This window comes from Dryobates pubescens, chromosome 11 (genome assembly GCF_014839835.1).
Source record: "Dryobates pubescens isolate bDryPub1 chromosome 11, bDryPub1.pri, whole genome shotgun sequence".
Lineage (NCBI taxonomy): Eukaryota > Metazoa > Chordata > Aves > Piciformes > Picidae > Dryobates > Dryobates pubescens.
In genome coordinates, this window is record NC_071622.1 from 35,672,629 (window position 1) to 35,688,769 (window position 16,141).

At 47.5% G+C, this 16,141-nt stretch overlaps 1 protein-coding gene across 1 annotated transcript in view; it reads left to right on the forward strand.

Moving 5' to 3' along the window:
* Window positions 1-16,141, forward strand: part of DPYD (dihydropyrimidine dehydrogenase) — a 602,387-nt gene that overhangs the window by 277,959 nt on the left and 308,287 nt on the right. The window contains exon 12 of the mRNA XM_054165155.1: window positions 14,352-14,536. Within this exon, the coding sequence (XP_054021130.1) occupies window positions 14,352-14,536 (185 nt within the window). The remainder of the gene's footprint in view (window positions 1-14,351; window positions 14,537-16,141) is intronic.

The window sequence follows — 16,141 nt, forward strand, 5'->3', positions numbered from 1 at the left end:
ACCAAGCACCACATCCACTCTCCCCCTAAACACCTCCAATGGTGGTGACTCCACCACCTCCCTGGGCAGCCCATTCCAATGGGCAATCCCTCTCTCTGTGTAGAATTTCTTCCTAACATCCAGTCTGAACCTCCCCTGGCACAGCTTGAGACTGTGTCCTCTTGTTCTAGTGCTGGTTGCCTGGGAGAAGAGACCAGCCCCCACCTGGTGACAACCACCCTTCAGGTAGATGTAGAGAGCAATAAGGTCTCCCCTGAGCCTCCTCTTCTCCAGGCTAAGCAACCCCAGTTCCCTCAGACTCTCCTCATAGGGCTTATACTCCAAACCCCTCTCCAACTTTGTTGCCCTTCTCTGGACACGTTCCAGCGAGTCAACATCTTTGCTTTCCTCTTAATGCCAATGGGATCATAAAGAACACTCTTGGAGATTTCTTCACTTAGGAGAAACTCATTGTGCTACAACTTTAAACTGAGTTAATCTCATCTCTGAAACTTTTTCTTTCCTCTCTCTTTTGTTTTATTCTTTCCCTTTTTGAACCCAGCAAATTAAGCAAGAACTAGCATAGGTTGATCACTCTGGTTCAGCTGGTCTGGGTGATCATTTCTTGTGCACACCTGAGAGAACTGTGGTGTCTCTCTCATAGGCAGTATATGTTCAAGCTGCCTGCACTTGCCTCAGATTGACTCATGATTGAGTTGTACTTTAAAATCTCTGATCTTACAAATGAACAGTTATGTAGTTTCACATGAAAGATACAGGAGTTGGCATATGGATAGCATTTAAGATACTGAACAAATTGCCTGCATGCGTGTCCTGGGCTAACACAGCCCATTCTGACAAGCCCCTCTCCTCCCACACAGAGGGGATGGAAAGTGACACAAAAGCATACTCAGGGTTGAGATACAGTTTTACTAGAAGTGATCCACTGCACAGTTACCTCAGCCTGTTTGCAGAGAAGCACAGCAAAATGCAGAAGCAGCAGCAGAAGCCAGTGGTAAAACCATTCCCACACCCAAACATGCAGGAGCCAGCTCAGTGGAAGAGACCAATACCCCCAAACCCAGAAAGCAGAAGCAGCATCCAGAAAAGGAAGCCTCTCATGTTACAGTCTGAACTTCAAGCCCCATGACACTTTGCTCCAGCCAGCACTTCCAGGCAGCAGCTGTACCCAGCTACAGGCATACAGTGCTAGCTGTGCAGGGCTGCCTCCTGCTCTGCAGGTGCCTCCTGCTCTAAAGGGCATAGGAGGTACAGTGAACATCTCTGAAAGAACATTCACCTCTTCCACTTGGAGATGAGACCTGGGGATTTTTAGTCTGGAGAAGAGAAGACTAAGAGGGGATTTGATCAATATCTATAAATATCTAAGGGGTGGGTGTCAAGTGGAGGAGGCCAATCTTTTTTGGTGGTGTGCAGTAATAAGATAAGGAACAACAAGGTTCAAGCTTGAACATAGAAGGTTTCAGCTCAATGTGAGGAAAAACTTCTTTACAGTGAGGTTGACAGAGCCCTGGAGCAGGCTGCCCAGAGAGGTTGTGGAGTCGTCTTCTCTGGAGACTTTCAAACCCCACTTGGATGCATTCCTGTGCAGACTACCCTGGGTGATGCTGCTCTGGCAGGGGGGTTGGACTGGATGATCTCTGGAGGTGCCTTCAAACCTCTAATGTTCTGTGATACTGTGATCTGTATTGGCCATGATTTGGGGCTCAATCTAACCTTCAGAAAGCAAGGAGAAGAAGATGAAGATTTACATATCTGTTTTTCAATCTTTAAGAGATTGATCAACTACTCTTATAGTGGAGCTGACTGAGCATGTGGGGAAGTGCTGGTGCTTTTGCTTTTGCTTTTAGCACCCTCTGTTTAGGATTTTTGAAAGGTTTTCTAGAGCCTCACGTGGTAAATCAAATCCTAGCCTATGTAATGGAGTTGCTTTGCTGTGATTCAAAGCCCTTATGGTAAAGGACCGACTGTGAGTTTTTTCTTGCCCATTAAATACTGCTGCAGCTAAAAGGTTGAACCTCCTTGGTTGCTGTGGTGGGTTGAAATTACTCCCCAGATTAAAATTGCCAGACCACCTCAGCTGGGAAGCAAATGAAGCTCTATTTACAAGCAAAACTACAATCTAGAGATATGAATTGCAATGAGTATGCACAAAATAGGCAATATTTACATACAGTTACAATTTATAGACAACACAAGAACCCCCCTGGACAAAACCAGGGGGATACCAACAGCTTTCTCTCCTCTTTCCCCCTGGACAAGAGAAAGAGAAGAGCCAAGAGTGGCTTGTTAGTACTTAGCCACAACAAGAAGGCAGCCAAGGCCAGCATCAGCCAAGCAAAAGCCACCAGCTGGTATCTGCTAGAGCAAAGAAGTCAAAAAGAGAGAGAGTTAATTTATACAACTAACTTTATGTTAGTTATCAGACCAATGGGATTATTTAGACCTTATCATTTTTCCCTTTTACATCCAAGGGTAATTTATTTACATTTACCACTTTTCTACTCAGTCTGTGGAAAGTTCCTAGGCATCAACTGAAAAGTGCCACAGTTACTTAGCCATAACACCCTGCCATCCTTGTCTCTCTTAACACTGCCTCAGTTAGTTATTGTGAGCTTTTTAAATAGGAACTTAAAGTGGGAGGGGAACAAAGTGGTGCAGTGAGCTAATGGTGAAGGAAGAGAGCCCTTTATCTTGGGTGTGAAAAATGCACCTCTGTTTCAGGCTGTTGGTTTTGGTGAACCTGTAACTAGCAACAGCAATCCAATTCCAAGGTGTGGTGGTTTGGCCCTGGCCTGGAGGCCAGATGCCCACCAAAGCCACTCTATCACTCCCCCCTCTTAAATGGACAGGGGGAGAGGGGAAACAATATAACAAAAGCCAGTAATAGGATAGGAGCAATTTGAATAACAATAGTGAGCAAACAGCAAACAGCGAAAGCAGAAAGAGAGATGTTAATCTCTACTGCCCAGCAGCAGGACATGCTCAGTCTTGGGCAGCAGGGCTCTCTCAGCTTGGTGGTTACTTGGGAGGATAGACTCCATGGAGGAATCCCCCCACTTCCTTCTTTCACTTCATTCTTATATCTGAGCTGATGTCATATGGTATGGAACACCTCTTTGGCCAGTCTGGGTCAGCTGGCTCAGCCTTGTCCCCTCCCAAGCTCTTGCCCACCCCTCAGTGTACTCTTGTGGCAGGGAAACGTTGAAAGGACACAGCCTGGATACTTATTCAAGAGCAGCCAAAACACTGCTCTGTTATCAACTACTGCTGCAAACCACAGCACCATAAAGATGCTGTGAGGAGAATTAACTCCAGCTCAGCCCAACCCAACCCAATACACAAGGGAAAAGGCAAGGTGTTGGGTTTGGATGTTGCAGAAGTGAAAAAACCCTAAGACTTGACAAAAAAAAAAAAAAAAAGAAAGTGTTTATTCTGAGCACAGCATTTCAGCTCCTTTTGAATCTTGAATTTTTTACTAAGCTGTCTTAATGAAAGTCAAATTTCCTTTTTACCACTGAGCTGGATTGCAACCAAATTCCCAGGCTATCTCGGCATACATTACGAAGTCAGAGCCGCAAAGACGCTTCTGTGAGGACAGGCTGAGTGAGTTGGGGCTGTTCAGCCTGGAGAAGAAAAGGCTCTGGGGAGACCTTACACCAACCTTCCAGTACCTGAAGTGGGCTAGAGGAAAGTTGGAGAGGAATTTTCATAAGGGCAGGTGGTGATAGGACAAGGAGAAATGCTTTTAAACTAGAGCAGGGTAGACTTGGGTTGGACAATTTCAGTTGGTGAGACACTGGAAGGGGCTGCCCAGAGAAGTTGCAGATGCCTCAACCCTGACAGTGTTTAAGAACAGGCTGGATGGGGATCTGAGCAATTTTATCTAGTGGAAGGTGTCCCTGCCCATGGCAGGGAGGGTGGAACTAGATGATATTTAAGGTCCCTTCCAACTCAAGCCATTCCATGATTCTAGGATTCTATGAAATGAGTGTTTGCTTTAGAAGAGAAAATTCATTTATGTGTTGAAGAGATGCAGCTAGAGGCTGTCTCCAGATCACCAGACCTTGATCTCATGGGTGATTTCAACCTGCCTGATATCTGCTGGGAACTCAACAGAGCAGAGAGGAGGCAGTCTAGGAGGTTCTTAGAGTGTATGGAGGACAGCTTCTTATCCCAGGTGCTGCGTGAGCCTACCAGGGGTAAGGCACTGCTTGACCTCCTCTTCACCAATAGGGAAGGGCTGGTGGGAGATGTGGTGGTTGGAGGCTGTCTACAACTACCTGAAGGGAGGTTGTAGACAGGCAGGGGCTGATCTCTTCTCCCAGGCAACCAGCACCAGAACAAGAGGACACAGTCTCAAGCTGTGCCAGGGGAGGTTTGGGCTGGATGTTAGAAAGAAATTCTTCTCAGAAAGAGAGTTTGTCCATTGGAATGTGCTGCCCAGGGAGGTGGAGGATCACTATCACTGGAGGTGTTTCAAAAACTGGATGAGGCACTTGGTGCCATGGTTTAGTTGATTAGATGGTGCTGGGTGATAGGGTGGACTCGATGATCTCAAAGTTCTTTTCCAACCTGGCTAATTGTGTGATTATCCAGTCACACTGCTTCTAAACCCTGGTTCAGTACGCTGGAGGGGTAGAGCCTGGGGGAAGTGTTGTTGTGCTTTGATGGCGCTGAGGCTGGGCAGTGTCAGCAGTGAATCCGTGCCCTGATGCTCGTGGCAGCTGTGGGTTTGCATTTGAGACGAAGAAACTCGCAGCTTATTTGTATTTTTTCTGAAGTAATGCTACTTTTCCCTGCAAAGGAACTCTCTGAGATGGGTATCAAAAATAACATTAATGAGCTACTAAAGCTAAAATTAAAGGAACTTATGAAATTGGTTAAACATAAAACCCATTAAACTGTTTATTGAAGCTTCACAGATATGCTGCAGCTAATGAGCATTTCTGCTATTTAAATAAGCCCAAATTGAACACACAGTACATGGATACATAATTAGTCATGGCAGTCAAACACACACAGCCTCACTTATAAAGCTTTATTTGAGGAATCTTTTCCATTCGATTTGTTTTGTTAATTAAAATATTTTTTCTTCCCCCCCCAACTATTCACTTATATTTTAATATTGTTTTTGTAAGTGCTGTAATTTGCCTTTGCTTCTCCATTTGTGTTTGTTTGCTCTGTGAGGATGGGAGATTCTGAATGTATATTCAGAACTGTCCTTTTGTTGGGTGTTATTTATGTGAGCATCGCTTAATAGCGGCGGCGTAATTCAATTGTCTGCTGTCTTTCATCCAGAAGGAGCTTTGCAAATTACACAGAATGTCTCACCAGGATATGGAGGAGAAGGCAGCACAGCCACAGGATTGTGCTTTGAATTCTGGAGAGAAAAGCTGTGTTAATTTTATACTTTAAAGGAGTATGAGAGGGCAGGGATTTCAAAAACCCAGATCTTTCCTTTACCCCGTATCATGCACAAAACCAGGAGGTGCCTGGTTCACTCCCCCTCTGCTCTGCTCTGGTGAGACCCCACCTGCAGCACCTTGTCCAGTTCTGGAGCCCCTAGTACAGGAAGGATCTGGAGGTGCTGGAAAGTGTTCAGAGAAGGGCCACGAGGATGATCAGAGGGCTGGAGCTTCTCTCCTATGAGGACAGACTGAGAGAGTTTGGGCTATTCAGTCGGGGGAAGAGAAGGCTCTGAGGAGACCTCCTTGTGGCCTTCCAGCATCTGAAGGGGACTACAAGAAGCTGGGGAGGGACTTTTTAGGTTGTCAGAGAGTGATAGGACTGGGGGGAATGGAGCAAAACTAGAAATGGGTAGATTCAGATTGGATGTTAGGAAGAAGTTCTTCCGCATGAGTGTGGTGAGACCCTGGAACAGGTTGCCCAGGGAGGTAGTGGAAGCCTCCTCATCCCTGGAGGTTTTGAAGGCCAGGCTGGATGTGGCTGTAAGCAATCTGCTGTAGTGTGAGGTGTCCCTGCCCATGGCAGGGGGATAGGAACTAGATGATCTTTGAGGCCCTTTCCAACCCTGACAATTCTATGATTCATTTATTGCTCAGTGTCAAACACCAATTCAAAGAACCAATTGTTGGGGTCACATCCTTTCAAGCTAGGCTTGGCTCTTAGAGACTTCCCTTTGTGAACACCAAAGTTCTCCTCTTCTTCCTGCAGGTGATCTAGGAGGTGGTCCCTCCAGATTCACAGTTGTCATGGGCAACAAATTCAAATTGTGAGGGCATTAGGAACTCTTATATAAGATGCTTTTAAATCATGCCCATATTTTTGCTTGATCTAAAACTTGGAGATTATAGAAAAGACAGAAGGGAATGGCTGCTGGATACCATGCCAGCCTTGCCAGCATGGAAATGTGCTGTAAAAGCTCCTGACCAGGCAGACCCAAATGCCCAGGCCCTGGCAAGGTGTTTTAGGTGAGGGGATGTTGAGCATTCTTTGCACTCTCAAGAAGCTTTTGGTATCATTTTATCCAGACAGCTATTTTGGCACAGAACCATCCAAACACAGATCTGAGAAATGTAATTGATCTAGGCTTGGAGAGGTAATGCCCTGGTTTTCTACAAGATGAAAGAATCACAGCATGGGGTGGCTTGGAAGGGACCTCCAAAGGTCATCTAGTCCACCTCCCCCCCCTATAGTAAGTAGTAGTACTCAGAGCTTCCAGTTTTGCATCATTTCTTCTGAAAAACTGCATCTCCCCTACCACATTTCCATCTAACACCTTTTACTGTGGCTCAGTCCTCTCTCAGAGAAACAAGTCCTCTATTAAATCCCTGCTACCAACCCCTGCAGCACCATGTTTCCCTCCCTTTCTCAGCCAAACAAGTCTTTACAAGCCTGCACATATCTAGCTTGTGAGAACTGTCTGGACCACATACTGAGATGGGACCACTGTGTGTGATAAATTATCCTCTATGTGCCACGAGTGAGATGATCAGAAAGCTTTCTTGAAGTACAGACAACCTGAAATGCAAAGAGAGTTAATGTATTGTGAAAGGATCCATCCAGAGGGACCTGGTCAGGCAGCAGAGGTCAGCCCAAGCCAACCTCATGAGGTTCAACATGACCAAATGCAAGATCCTGCATCTGGGTCAGGGCAATCCCAGGAACTGATATAGGCTGGGCAGGGACTGGCTTGAAAGCAGCCCTGGAGAAAAGGCCTTGGGGGTGCTGGTGGATGAGAAGTTCAACATGAGCCAGCAGTGTGCACTTGCAGACCAGAGAGCCAACCAGAGCTTGGGCTGCAGCAAGAGAAGAGTGGCCAGCAGGTTGAGAGAGGTGATTCTCCCCCTCTGCTCCACTCTGCTGAGACCCCACCTGGAGCACTGTGTCCACTTCTGGAGCCTCTATTACAGGAAGGATCTGGAGGTGCTGGAAGGTGTCCAGAGAAGGGCCATGAGGATGAGCAGAGGGCTGGAGCTCCTCTCCTATGGAGACAGACTGAAGGAGTTGGGGCTATTCAGTCTGGACAAGAGAAGGCTCTGAGGAGACCTAATTGTGGCCTTCCAGTATCTGAAGGGGGCTACAAGAAAGCTGGGGAGGGACTTTTTAGGGTGTCAGGGAGTGATAGGGCTGGGGAGAAATGGAGCAAAACTAGAAATGGGTAGATTCAGATTGGATGTTAGGAAGAAGTTCTTCCCCATGAGGGTGGTGAGACACTGGCACAGGTTGCCCAGGGAGGTGGTGGAAGCCTCATCCCTGGAAGTTTTTAAGGCCAGGCTGGATGTGGCTACGAGCAACCTGCTGTAGTGTGAGGAGTCCCTGCCCATGGCAGGGGGGTTGGAACTGGCTGATCCTTGAGGCCCCTTTCCAACCCTGACAATTCTCTGATTCTGTACAATTTACTGAAGCATTCTTAATGAAATTGCCAGCAGCCAGCAGCAGCTCTTTCTTGTTTTGAAAAACCAACACACAAAAAGGACACAAAACTCCCCCCCAGACCCAAACCAACCAACCAATAACTGAATTACCCAGGCTGGTCAATGCCTCAGTCTGAAGGTTGTGTTTGGTGTGATCTTTTGTCAATTTTCAATAAATTTGAAGACAATAATGGCAAGGTTTTTGATTCTGCTATTTTGGGGGTTCTGTTGTTGGTTTGTTGGATGTTTTGTAGGGTTGTTTTTTTTTTTGCCAAGCTAAGCCACAAATTTATGCTGGGTGGGAGGGATTGTGCTAGCAATAGGCCTTGAAGATAGATTAAATACGTCTGCTATGAAAGCCTGCCACAGTCTTTCAGCTTAAAACCATATTTGGTGATTCTGGCTTCTTAGCTAGCTGGGAAAAATACTTTGGAGTCTCATCCTCCAGCTACATGTTTCTGTATGCTGGGGGGAGAAGGAGGGGGTCAGGTCACAATGTTTGCATGTTGCTTCCTGTTGGGGTTTTCTTCTTTTCCCCTAATTATACTTTGAAATGCACTTTTAATATATCACAGAATCAGAGAATCACAGAATCAGCAAGGTTGGAAGAGACCTCAAAGATCATCAAGTCCAACCTGTCACCACAGACCTCAGGACTAAACCATGGCACCAAGTGCCACGTCCAATCCCCTCTCGAACACCTCCAGGGACGGTGACTCCACCACCTCCCTGGGCAGCACATTCCAATGGCTAACAACTCTCTGGGAAGAACTTTCTCCTCACCTCCAGCCTAAACCTCGCCTGGCACAGCTTGAGACTGTGTCCTCTTGTTCTGATGCTGCTTGCTCGGGAGAAGAGACCAACCCCTTCTTGGCTACAACCTCCCTTCAGGTAGCTGTAGACAGCAAGAAGGTCTCCCCTGAGCCTCCTCTTCTCCAGGCTAAACAATCCCAGCTCTCTCAGCCTCTCCTCACAGGGCTTGTACTTGAGGCCTCTCCCCAGCCTCGTTGCCCTTCTCTGGACACAATAAGGTGTCTCAATGTCCTTCTTCAACTGAGGGGCCCAGAACTGGACCCATATGATTTGGAAGTAAAGGAAGATACAGAACCTGGGAAGAAAATTCCATCCCGATGATGTGCAGGAGAGGCTGCGTTGGAAGCTTGCTGTGTTATCAGGCATGTGCTGGGGGAATGCTGCGACTTTGCCCTCATATTGGAGCAATATTCTTGTCTTAAACTGGCAGGTTTCTCTTTTACATCTCTGACAGCACAACTACATCAGTTTAATTGACCTTGGCAATCTGCATCTGCTAGTGGTATGTCCCCAGGGGATGTTGCAATTTTCAGCTGCATTTTATTGCCGAACCTTCAGTTGCCATAGACAAAGCTATCTAACCCCCTCCTCCCCTCCCCTCCTCTCCTTATTTTGATACATGCCACCAACATTTGCTGCAAACATTTATTGAAAATGTGATTCTCTCTCTCACAAAGCTCCTTCAAAGTGGCTTTGTGATCATCATGAGGTAATTCCAAAATGCATAAGAAAAATCAGGTTAATGTGGAGCAAGACTTTATCTTCTCTCTGAGGATGTTTGTGTGTTCAATGCCATTTCTCTAATACCATGCTCTGGAATTACTGTTTTTCTTAGATTTATTTTCACATCTGCATTATTTTTAAGGACAGTAATCACAGTATCACACTACATTAGGGGTTGGAAGGGACCTCCAGCGATCATCCAGTCCAACCCCCCTGCCAAACCAGGATCACCCAGGGCAGTCCACACAGGAATGCATCCAGGCAGGCTTTGAAAATCTCCAGAGCAGGAGACTCCACAAAGTGTCCCCTGAACTCAGCACTGGTTAGGCCACACCTGGAGTTCTGTGTCCAGTTCTGGGCCCCTCAATTTAAGAAGGACATTGAGACTCTTGAACATGTCCAGAGAAGGGCAATGAGGCTGGGGAGAGGCCTTGAGCACAGCCCTGTGAGAAGAGGCTGAGGGAGCTGGGGTTGTTTAGCCTGGAGAAGAGGAGGCTCAGGGGAGACCTTATTGCTCTCTACAACTACCTGAAGGGAGGTTGTAGCTGGGAGGGGGTTGGTCTCTTTTCCCAGGCAACCAGCACCAGAACAAGAGGACACAGTTTCAATCTGTGCCAGGGGAAGTTTAGGCTGGAGGTGAGGAGAAAGTTCTTCCCAGAGAGAGTTGTTAGCCATTGGAATGTGCTGCCCAGGGAGGTGGTGGTCACTGTCCCTGGAGGTGTTCAAGAGGGGACTGGATGTAGCATTTGGTGCCGTGGTTTAGTAGTCATGAGGTCTGTGGTGACAGGCTGGACTTGATGATCTTTGAGGTCTCTTCCAACCTTATTGATTCTATGACTCTCTCTGGACAGCCTGCTCCAGTGCTCTGTCACACTCACTGTAAAGAAGTTTTCCCTTGTGTTGAGGTGAAACCTTCTATGTTCAAGCTTGTATCCATTGTTCCTTGGATCACTGTTGCACACACCTATAAGTCCTGTTTACTAACATGGAAAAACAAATCAGATTGTCTCAATGCATGCTCTAAAATAAGTTAGAAGTTGCAGTGAAAAAATACAAATGCTCCATTTAAGCCTTTCCTTTTGATTGTGGTTCCATGGTTTTGTTCTGACTATACATAACAGATTGCAAACAGAGCTTTTAGGATGTTCCAGGCTTCCAGCCAGGATGGTTTTGGGCCTATTGAAAGAGATCCTTTTCAAAATTGAATGGCAATAAGGCCAACACACCTTCCCCAGTTCAAGAGAGACAGAGACCTCCTGAAGAGAATCCAAGGGAGAGCTATGAGGATGCTTAGGGGACTTGAGCATCTCCCCTGTGAAGAGAGACTGAGAGCCCTGGGGCTGTTTAGTCTGGAGAAGAGAAGGCTGAGAGGGGATCTGAACAATGTCTATCAATATCTGAGGGGTGGGTGTCAAGCGGACGGGGCCAAGCTCTTTTGGGTGGTGCACAGTAATAAGCCAAGGACCAGTGGATACAAACTTGAATATAGAAGGTTTCAGCTCAACATGAGGAGAAACTTCTTTACAGTGAGGGTGACAGAGCCCTGGGTAGGCTGCCCAGAGAGGTTGTGGAGTCTCCTTTGGAGACTTTCAAACCCCACCTGGATGCATTCCTGTGCAGACTACCCTGGGTGATCCTGCTCTGGCAGAGGGGTTGGACTGGATGATCTCTGGAGGTCCCTTCCAACCTCTAATATACTGTGATTCTCTGATACTGTGATAAACATAACAGTTCCTGGTGGTAAAATGTTCCACCTGAAAACATCCAGTAGATTTAATGACCTGTCAAAAAAAAAAAAGCTATAAAATAGCAGAGTATCATTTCTGTCAGGAGGGCTCCTAAATGTGGGAAGTAAATTCTGGAGCTCTAAATTCATGTCTAGAAATTGTACCAGGAATATTTCTGTTCCTTCTACTTCTTCTTGTGTTAGGTGTCAAGAATTGGTATGTTGTGTTGCACAAAGGAGTACCTGGTAGGTAGGTTGTTCAGGAGGAAAGCACCTGGTAAGGAGTATTGGTTTAATTAATAAGCAGTATGGCAAATGGCTATTAATAAAAAGATTAATGACTTTAATATGGAAAATTGCCTGATCACCCATGCTATTTAATATCTTCATTGATGGATGAGGGCATCGAGTCCATCATCAGTAAATTTGCTGACGACACCAAGCTGGGGGCAGGAGTTGATCTGCTGGAGGGTAGAGAGGCTCTGCAGAGGGACCTCGACAGGCTGGGCAGATGGGCAGAGTCCAAGGGCATGAGATTGAACACATCCAAGTGCTGGGTTCTGCACATTGGCCACAGCAACCCCATGCAGAGCTACAGGCTGGGGTCAGAGTGGCTGGAGAGTGGCCTGGCAGAGAGGGACCTGGGGGAGCTGGTTGATGGTAGGCTGAACATGAGCCTGCAGTGTGCCCAGGCAGCCAAGAGGGCCAATGGCATCCTGGCCTGCATCAGGAACAGTGTGGCCAGCAGGAGCAGGGAGGTCATTCTGCCCCTGTACACAGCACTGGTTAGGCCACAGGGAGTTTGTGGACAGGCAGGGGCTGGTCTTTTCTCCCAGGCAACCAGCACCAGAACAAGAGGACACAGTCTCAAGCTGTGCCAGGGGAGGTTTAGACTGGATGTTTGGAAGAAATTCTACACAGAGAGAGTGATGCCCATTGGAATGGGCTGCCTGGGGAGGTTGTGAAGTCACTATCATTGGAGGGGTTTAGGAGGAGACTTGATAGGGTGCTTGGTGCCATGGTTTAGTTGATTACATGGTGCTGGATGGTGGGTTGGATGCAATGATCTCGAAGGCCTCTTCATACCTGGTCTATTCTATTCTATTCTATTCTATAGGTTGGATGTAGGGTTAGAGTGTACACTCACAGTATTTGGGCAAATATAACAATTTCAACCAGGAGGAATGTCAGGAAGAGATAACCCCGGGAGAGAAATAGCTCTCCACCACACGGGGGAGACTTGACAAGAACTGTTAAGCCAAAGAGGCAATGCATTAACTACTCACAGCTGGTTCCACCCAAGTGGGAGTGCTGCTGCTGCTGTGTGTAGCTGTTGAGGCTTTGGGGTGCTCTCTTGTGCCAGGCATGGCAGACTGCTGGCAGGAAGGCCACACAGACCTGGGGCTGCTCTGGCTTCAGCGGACAGCAGGCTGGTTACAATGCTTCTTGTGGCTTTGTCCTGGGGAAACTGAGGCATGGGGAAGCAAGGTTTGGCTCTGGCTCAAAGGTTCATGGCTTCTCTAGTTTGCAGTGTATGTGCTTGTGGCTATATCCCAGGCTCTGGACTGTGCACTCAAGGAGAGACAACTCAAAGCAACTTCAAGCAAGATAGGCTCAAGCAAGGCAAGGCAAGGTGACTAGAGATTAGCCTCTCTATATATCTTGCCCCAGATTCAATTGGGCCAACAGGGCAACTGAAGCCAGCGCATAGTTACCCAATCAGAAGGGGCTCTGCCAGGCTGTGGCCATAAAAGGCAGAAACATAGCCTGGTCAGGCAGGAGCAGTGCCAGCCCACGTGTCCTTACCCCAGAAGGAGAGTTGTTCACCAGACACACATGGTGCTGTCCCCTTTGTTCCTTTTCCCACCTTACCCTGACTTCTGCAGGAAGGAGGGGGGAGAGGGGAACCACATCTAGACACATCAGGGTCTGTCTGGGTTTGTGCTGGGGCTGGTTTGGCCCTACCATGACAGCACCTTGAGCTAGAACGCAGAGTGCAAAGCTGTGGGTGGAAGGAAAGGGAGAACATTTATTTCCCCCTTGTTAATATTGTTCATTAATATGATTTGCAGAAGGGCTGCACTTTTTTGTTTAGTTTTGGTTTGTTTTTTTAACTCCTGGGAGATGAATAATGCCAGTGAGAATGATTTTGTGAATCCTGGTTTCTGGGATAGGCAGCTTGTTCTCAGGAAGTGACCAGGGGCACATCAGCATCAATTATTCTGGGGGCCTGTGCTGAGCCTGCCACTGCCTGTGATGCTTGTGGACCTTTGTTTTCTACATGAGTCTGGCTGTGAAGGCACAAAGGAGCTGATTCCTTTTCCCATTCTACCAACCTCCTGTTCCATTTAATGTGTGCTGGTTTTTCTCTCTGAGTCCTGTTGGTGGTCACATACATTAGCTAGCTCAACAAAAGAAATCTTTAATGTATAGAAAAAGACTTTTCATCTTCACTGTAAATTTACATCTAAGGAAATTCTGGGACACTCAGCTTAGGAAAGATGTTGGCCTGGATCAGCAATAGTGTGGCCAGCAGGAGCAGGGAAGTCATTCTGCCCCTGTACTCAGCACTGGTTAGGCCACACCTTGGGTCCTGTGTCCAGTTCTGGGCCCCTCCATTTAAGAAAGATGTTGAGCTGTTGGAATGTGTCTAGAGAAAGGCAACAAAGCTGGGGAGGGGTCTGGAGCACAGCCCTGTGAGGAGAGGCTGAGGGAGGTGGGGAGGTTTAGCCTGGAGAAGAGGAGGCTCAGGGGAGAGCTCATTGCTGTCTACAACTACCTGAAGGGAGGTGGTATCCAGGTGGGGGTTGGTCTCTTCTTCCAGGCAACAGTGACAGAAGGAGAGGATGCAGCCTCAAGCTCAACCAGGGAAGGTTTAGGCTGGATGTGAGGAAGAAATTCTTCACAGAAAGAGAGGTTGGCCACTGGAATGTGCTGCCCAGGGAGGTGGTGGAGTCACCATCCCTGGAAATGTTTAAAAAGAGACTGGATGAGGCCCTTAGTGCCATGGCTTAGTTGATCAGGCGGTGCTGGGTGATAGGTTGAACTCGATGATCTCTGAGGTCTTTTCCAGCCTGGTTACTTCTGTGATTCTGTACCTTGCAGCTCATTTTCTAAGCGTTATCAATATATAGCTGACGGATTTTTTGAGCAATGTTTTTCTTGTTGCTTTATTCTATTAACATGTGTCTCCTTCCCTTTAATTACAGTCAGAGAGGCCATGGCACCTATCAAGTTTAACAGATGGGGTCTGCCTGAAATAGATCCGGAGACAATGCAAACAAGCGAACCCTGGGTGTTTGCAGGTGGCGACATCGGAGGGCTTGCGAACACCACGGTGGAGTCAGTAAATGATGGCAAACAAGCTTCCTGGCACATGCACAGATACATACAGGTGATTCTTTTGAAAAAATTATTATTATTTTATTTTTTTTAAAGCATTTTTCTCTTTCACACTTCTATCTGCTCTTAGATATTTTAGTAAATGACCTCGCCGTGGTTTAGATTAAAGGTACAAGCTGTTGGAAAACTGACAGCCAGGTTATCTCATTTGATTGGAACATGACACACTCACTGAATCACCCAGAATTGTCAGGGTTGGAAGGGACCTCAAGGATCATCCAGTTCCAACTGCCCTGCCATGGGCAGGGACACCTCACACTACAGCAGGTTGCTCACAGCCACATCCAGCCTGGCCTTCAAAACCTCCAGGGATGAGGCTGCCACCACCTCCCCGGGCAACTGTGGCAGTCTCACTTGTAAAAAACTTCTAGTCTAATCTAAATCTCTCCTGCTCTAGCATGTATCCATTCTCCCCATTCCTATCACTCCCTGACACCCTAAAAAAATCCCTCCCCAGCTTTCTTGTAGTCCCCTTCAGATAGTGGAAGGCCACAATTAGGTCTCCTCGGAGCCTTCTCTTCTCCAGACTGAACAGCCCCAACTCCCTCAGTCTGTCTCCATAGCAGAGCAGCTCCAGCCCTCTGATCATCCTCATGGCCCTTCTCTGGACACATTCCTACATCTCCAGATCCTACCTGTAATAGAGGCTCCAGAACTGGACACAGTGCTCCAGGTGGGGTCTCACCAGAGTGGAGTAGAGGGGGAGAATCACCTCCCTTGCCCTGCTGGCTGTGCTTCTCTTGCTTCAGCCCAGGCTCTGCTTGTCTCTCTGGTCTGCAAGTGCACGCTGCTGGCTCGTGTTGAGCTTCTCACCCATCAGCACCCCCAATGCCTTTTCTCCAGGGCTGCTTTCAAGCCAGTCCCTGCCCAGCCTATATCAGTTCCTGGGATTGCCCTGACCCAGATGTGGGACCTTGCACTTGGTCTTGTTGAACTTCATGAGGGTGGCTTTGGCTCACTTCTGCAGCTTGACCAGGTCTCTCTGGATGGATCCCTTCCCTCCAGTCTCTCAGCAGCACCACACAGCTTGGTGTCCTCAGCAAATCTGCTGAGGGTGCACTCAATGCCACTGTCCATGTAACCAACAAAGATGTTAAACAAGCCTGGTCTCAGTCCTGATCCCTGAGGGACTCCACTTGTCACTGGCCTCCACTTGGACATGGACCCAATGACAGCCACCCTTTGGGTGTGGCTGTTGTGCCACTTTTTTAACCACTGAGTTGTCCATCTACCAAACCTGTATCTTACCATCTTGGCGAGTAGGATGTCATGCAGGACAGTGCCAAAGGCTTTGCTCAGGTCCAGATAAATGACATTGGTTGTTCTCCTCTTGTCTATTAATGTGACCTTGTCATAGAAGGCCACCAGGTTTGTCAGGGAGGATTTGCCCTTGGTGAAGCTGTGCTGATTGTGCCCAATCATTTCTTCATTATTCTTCTGCCTCAGCAGTGCCTCCAGGAGGATCTACTCCATGGTCTTACCAGGCACCGATTGGTTCAACTTGGATCACAGACTTGAGTTTGGGTAGCTGAACCCAGCTTTCTTACATTATCTTAGCACTAAAAGCAACATTTTCTTGACACCAGCTCTGAATTCC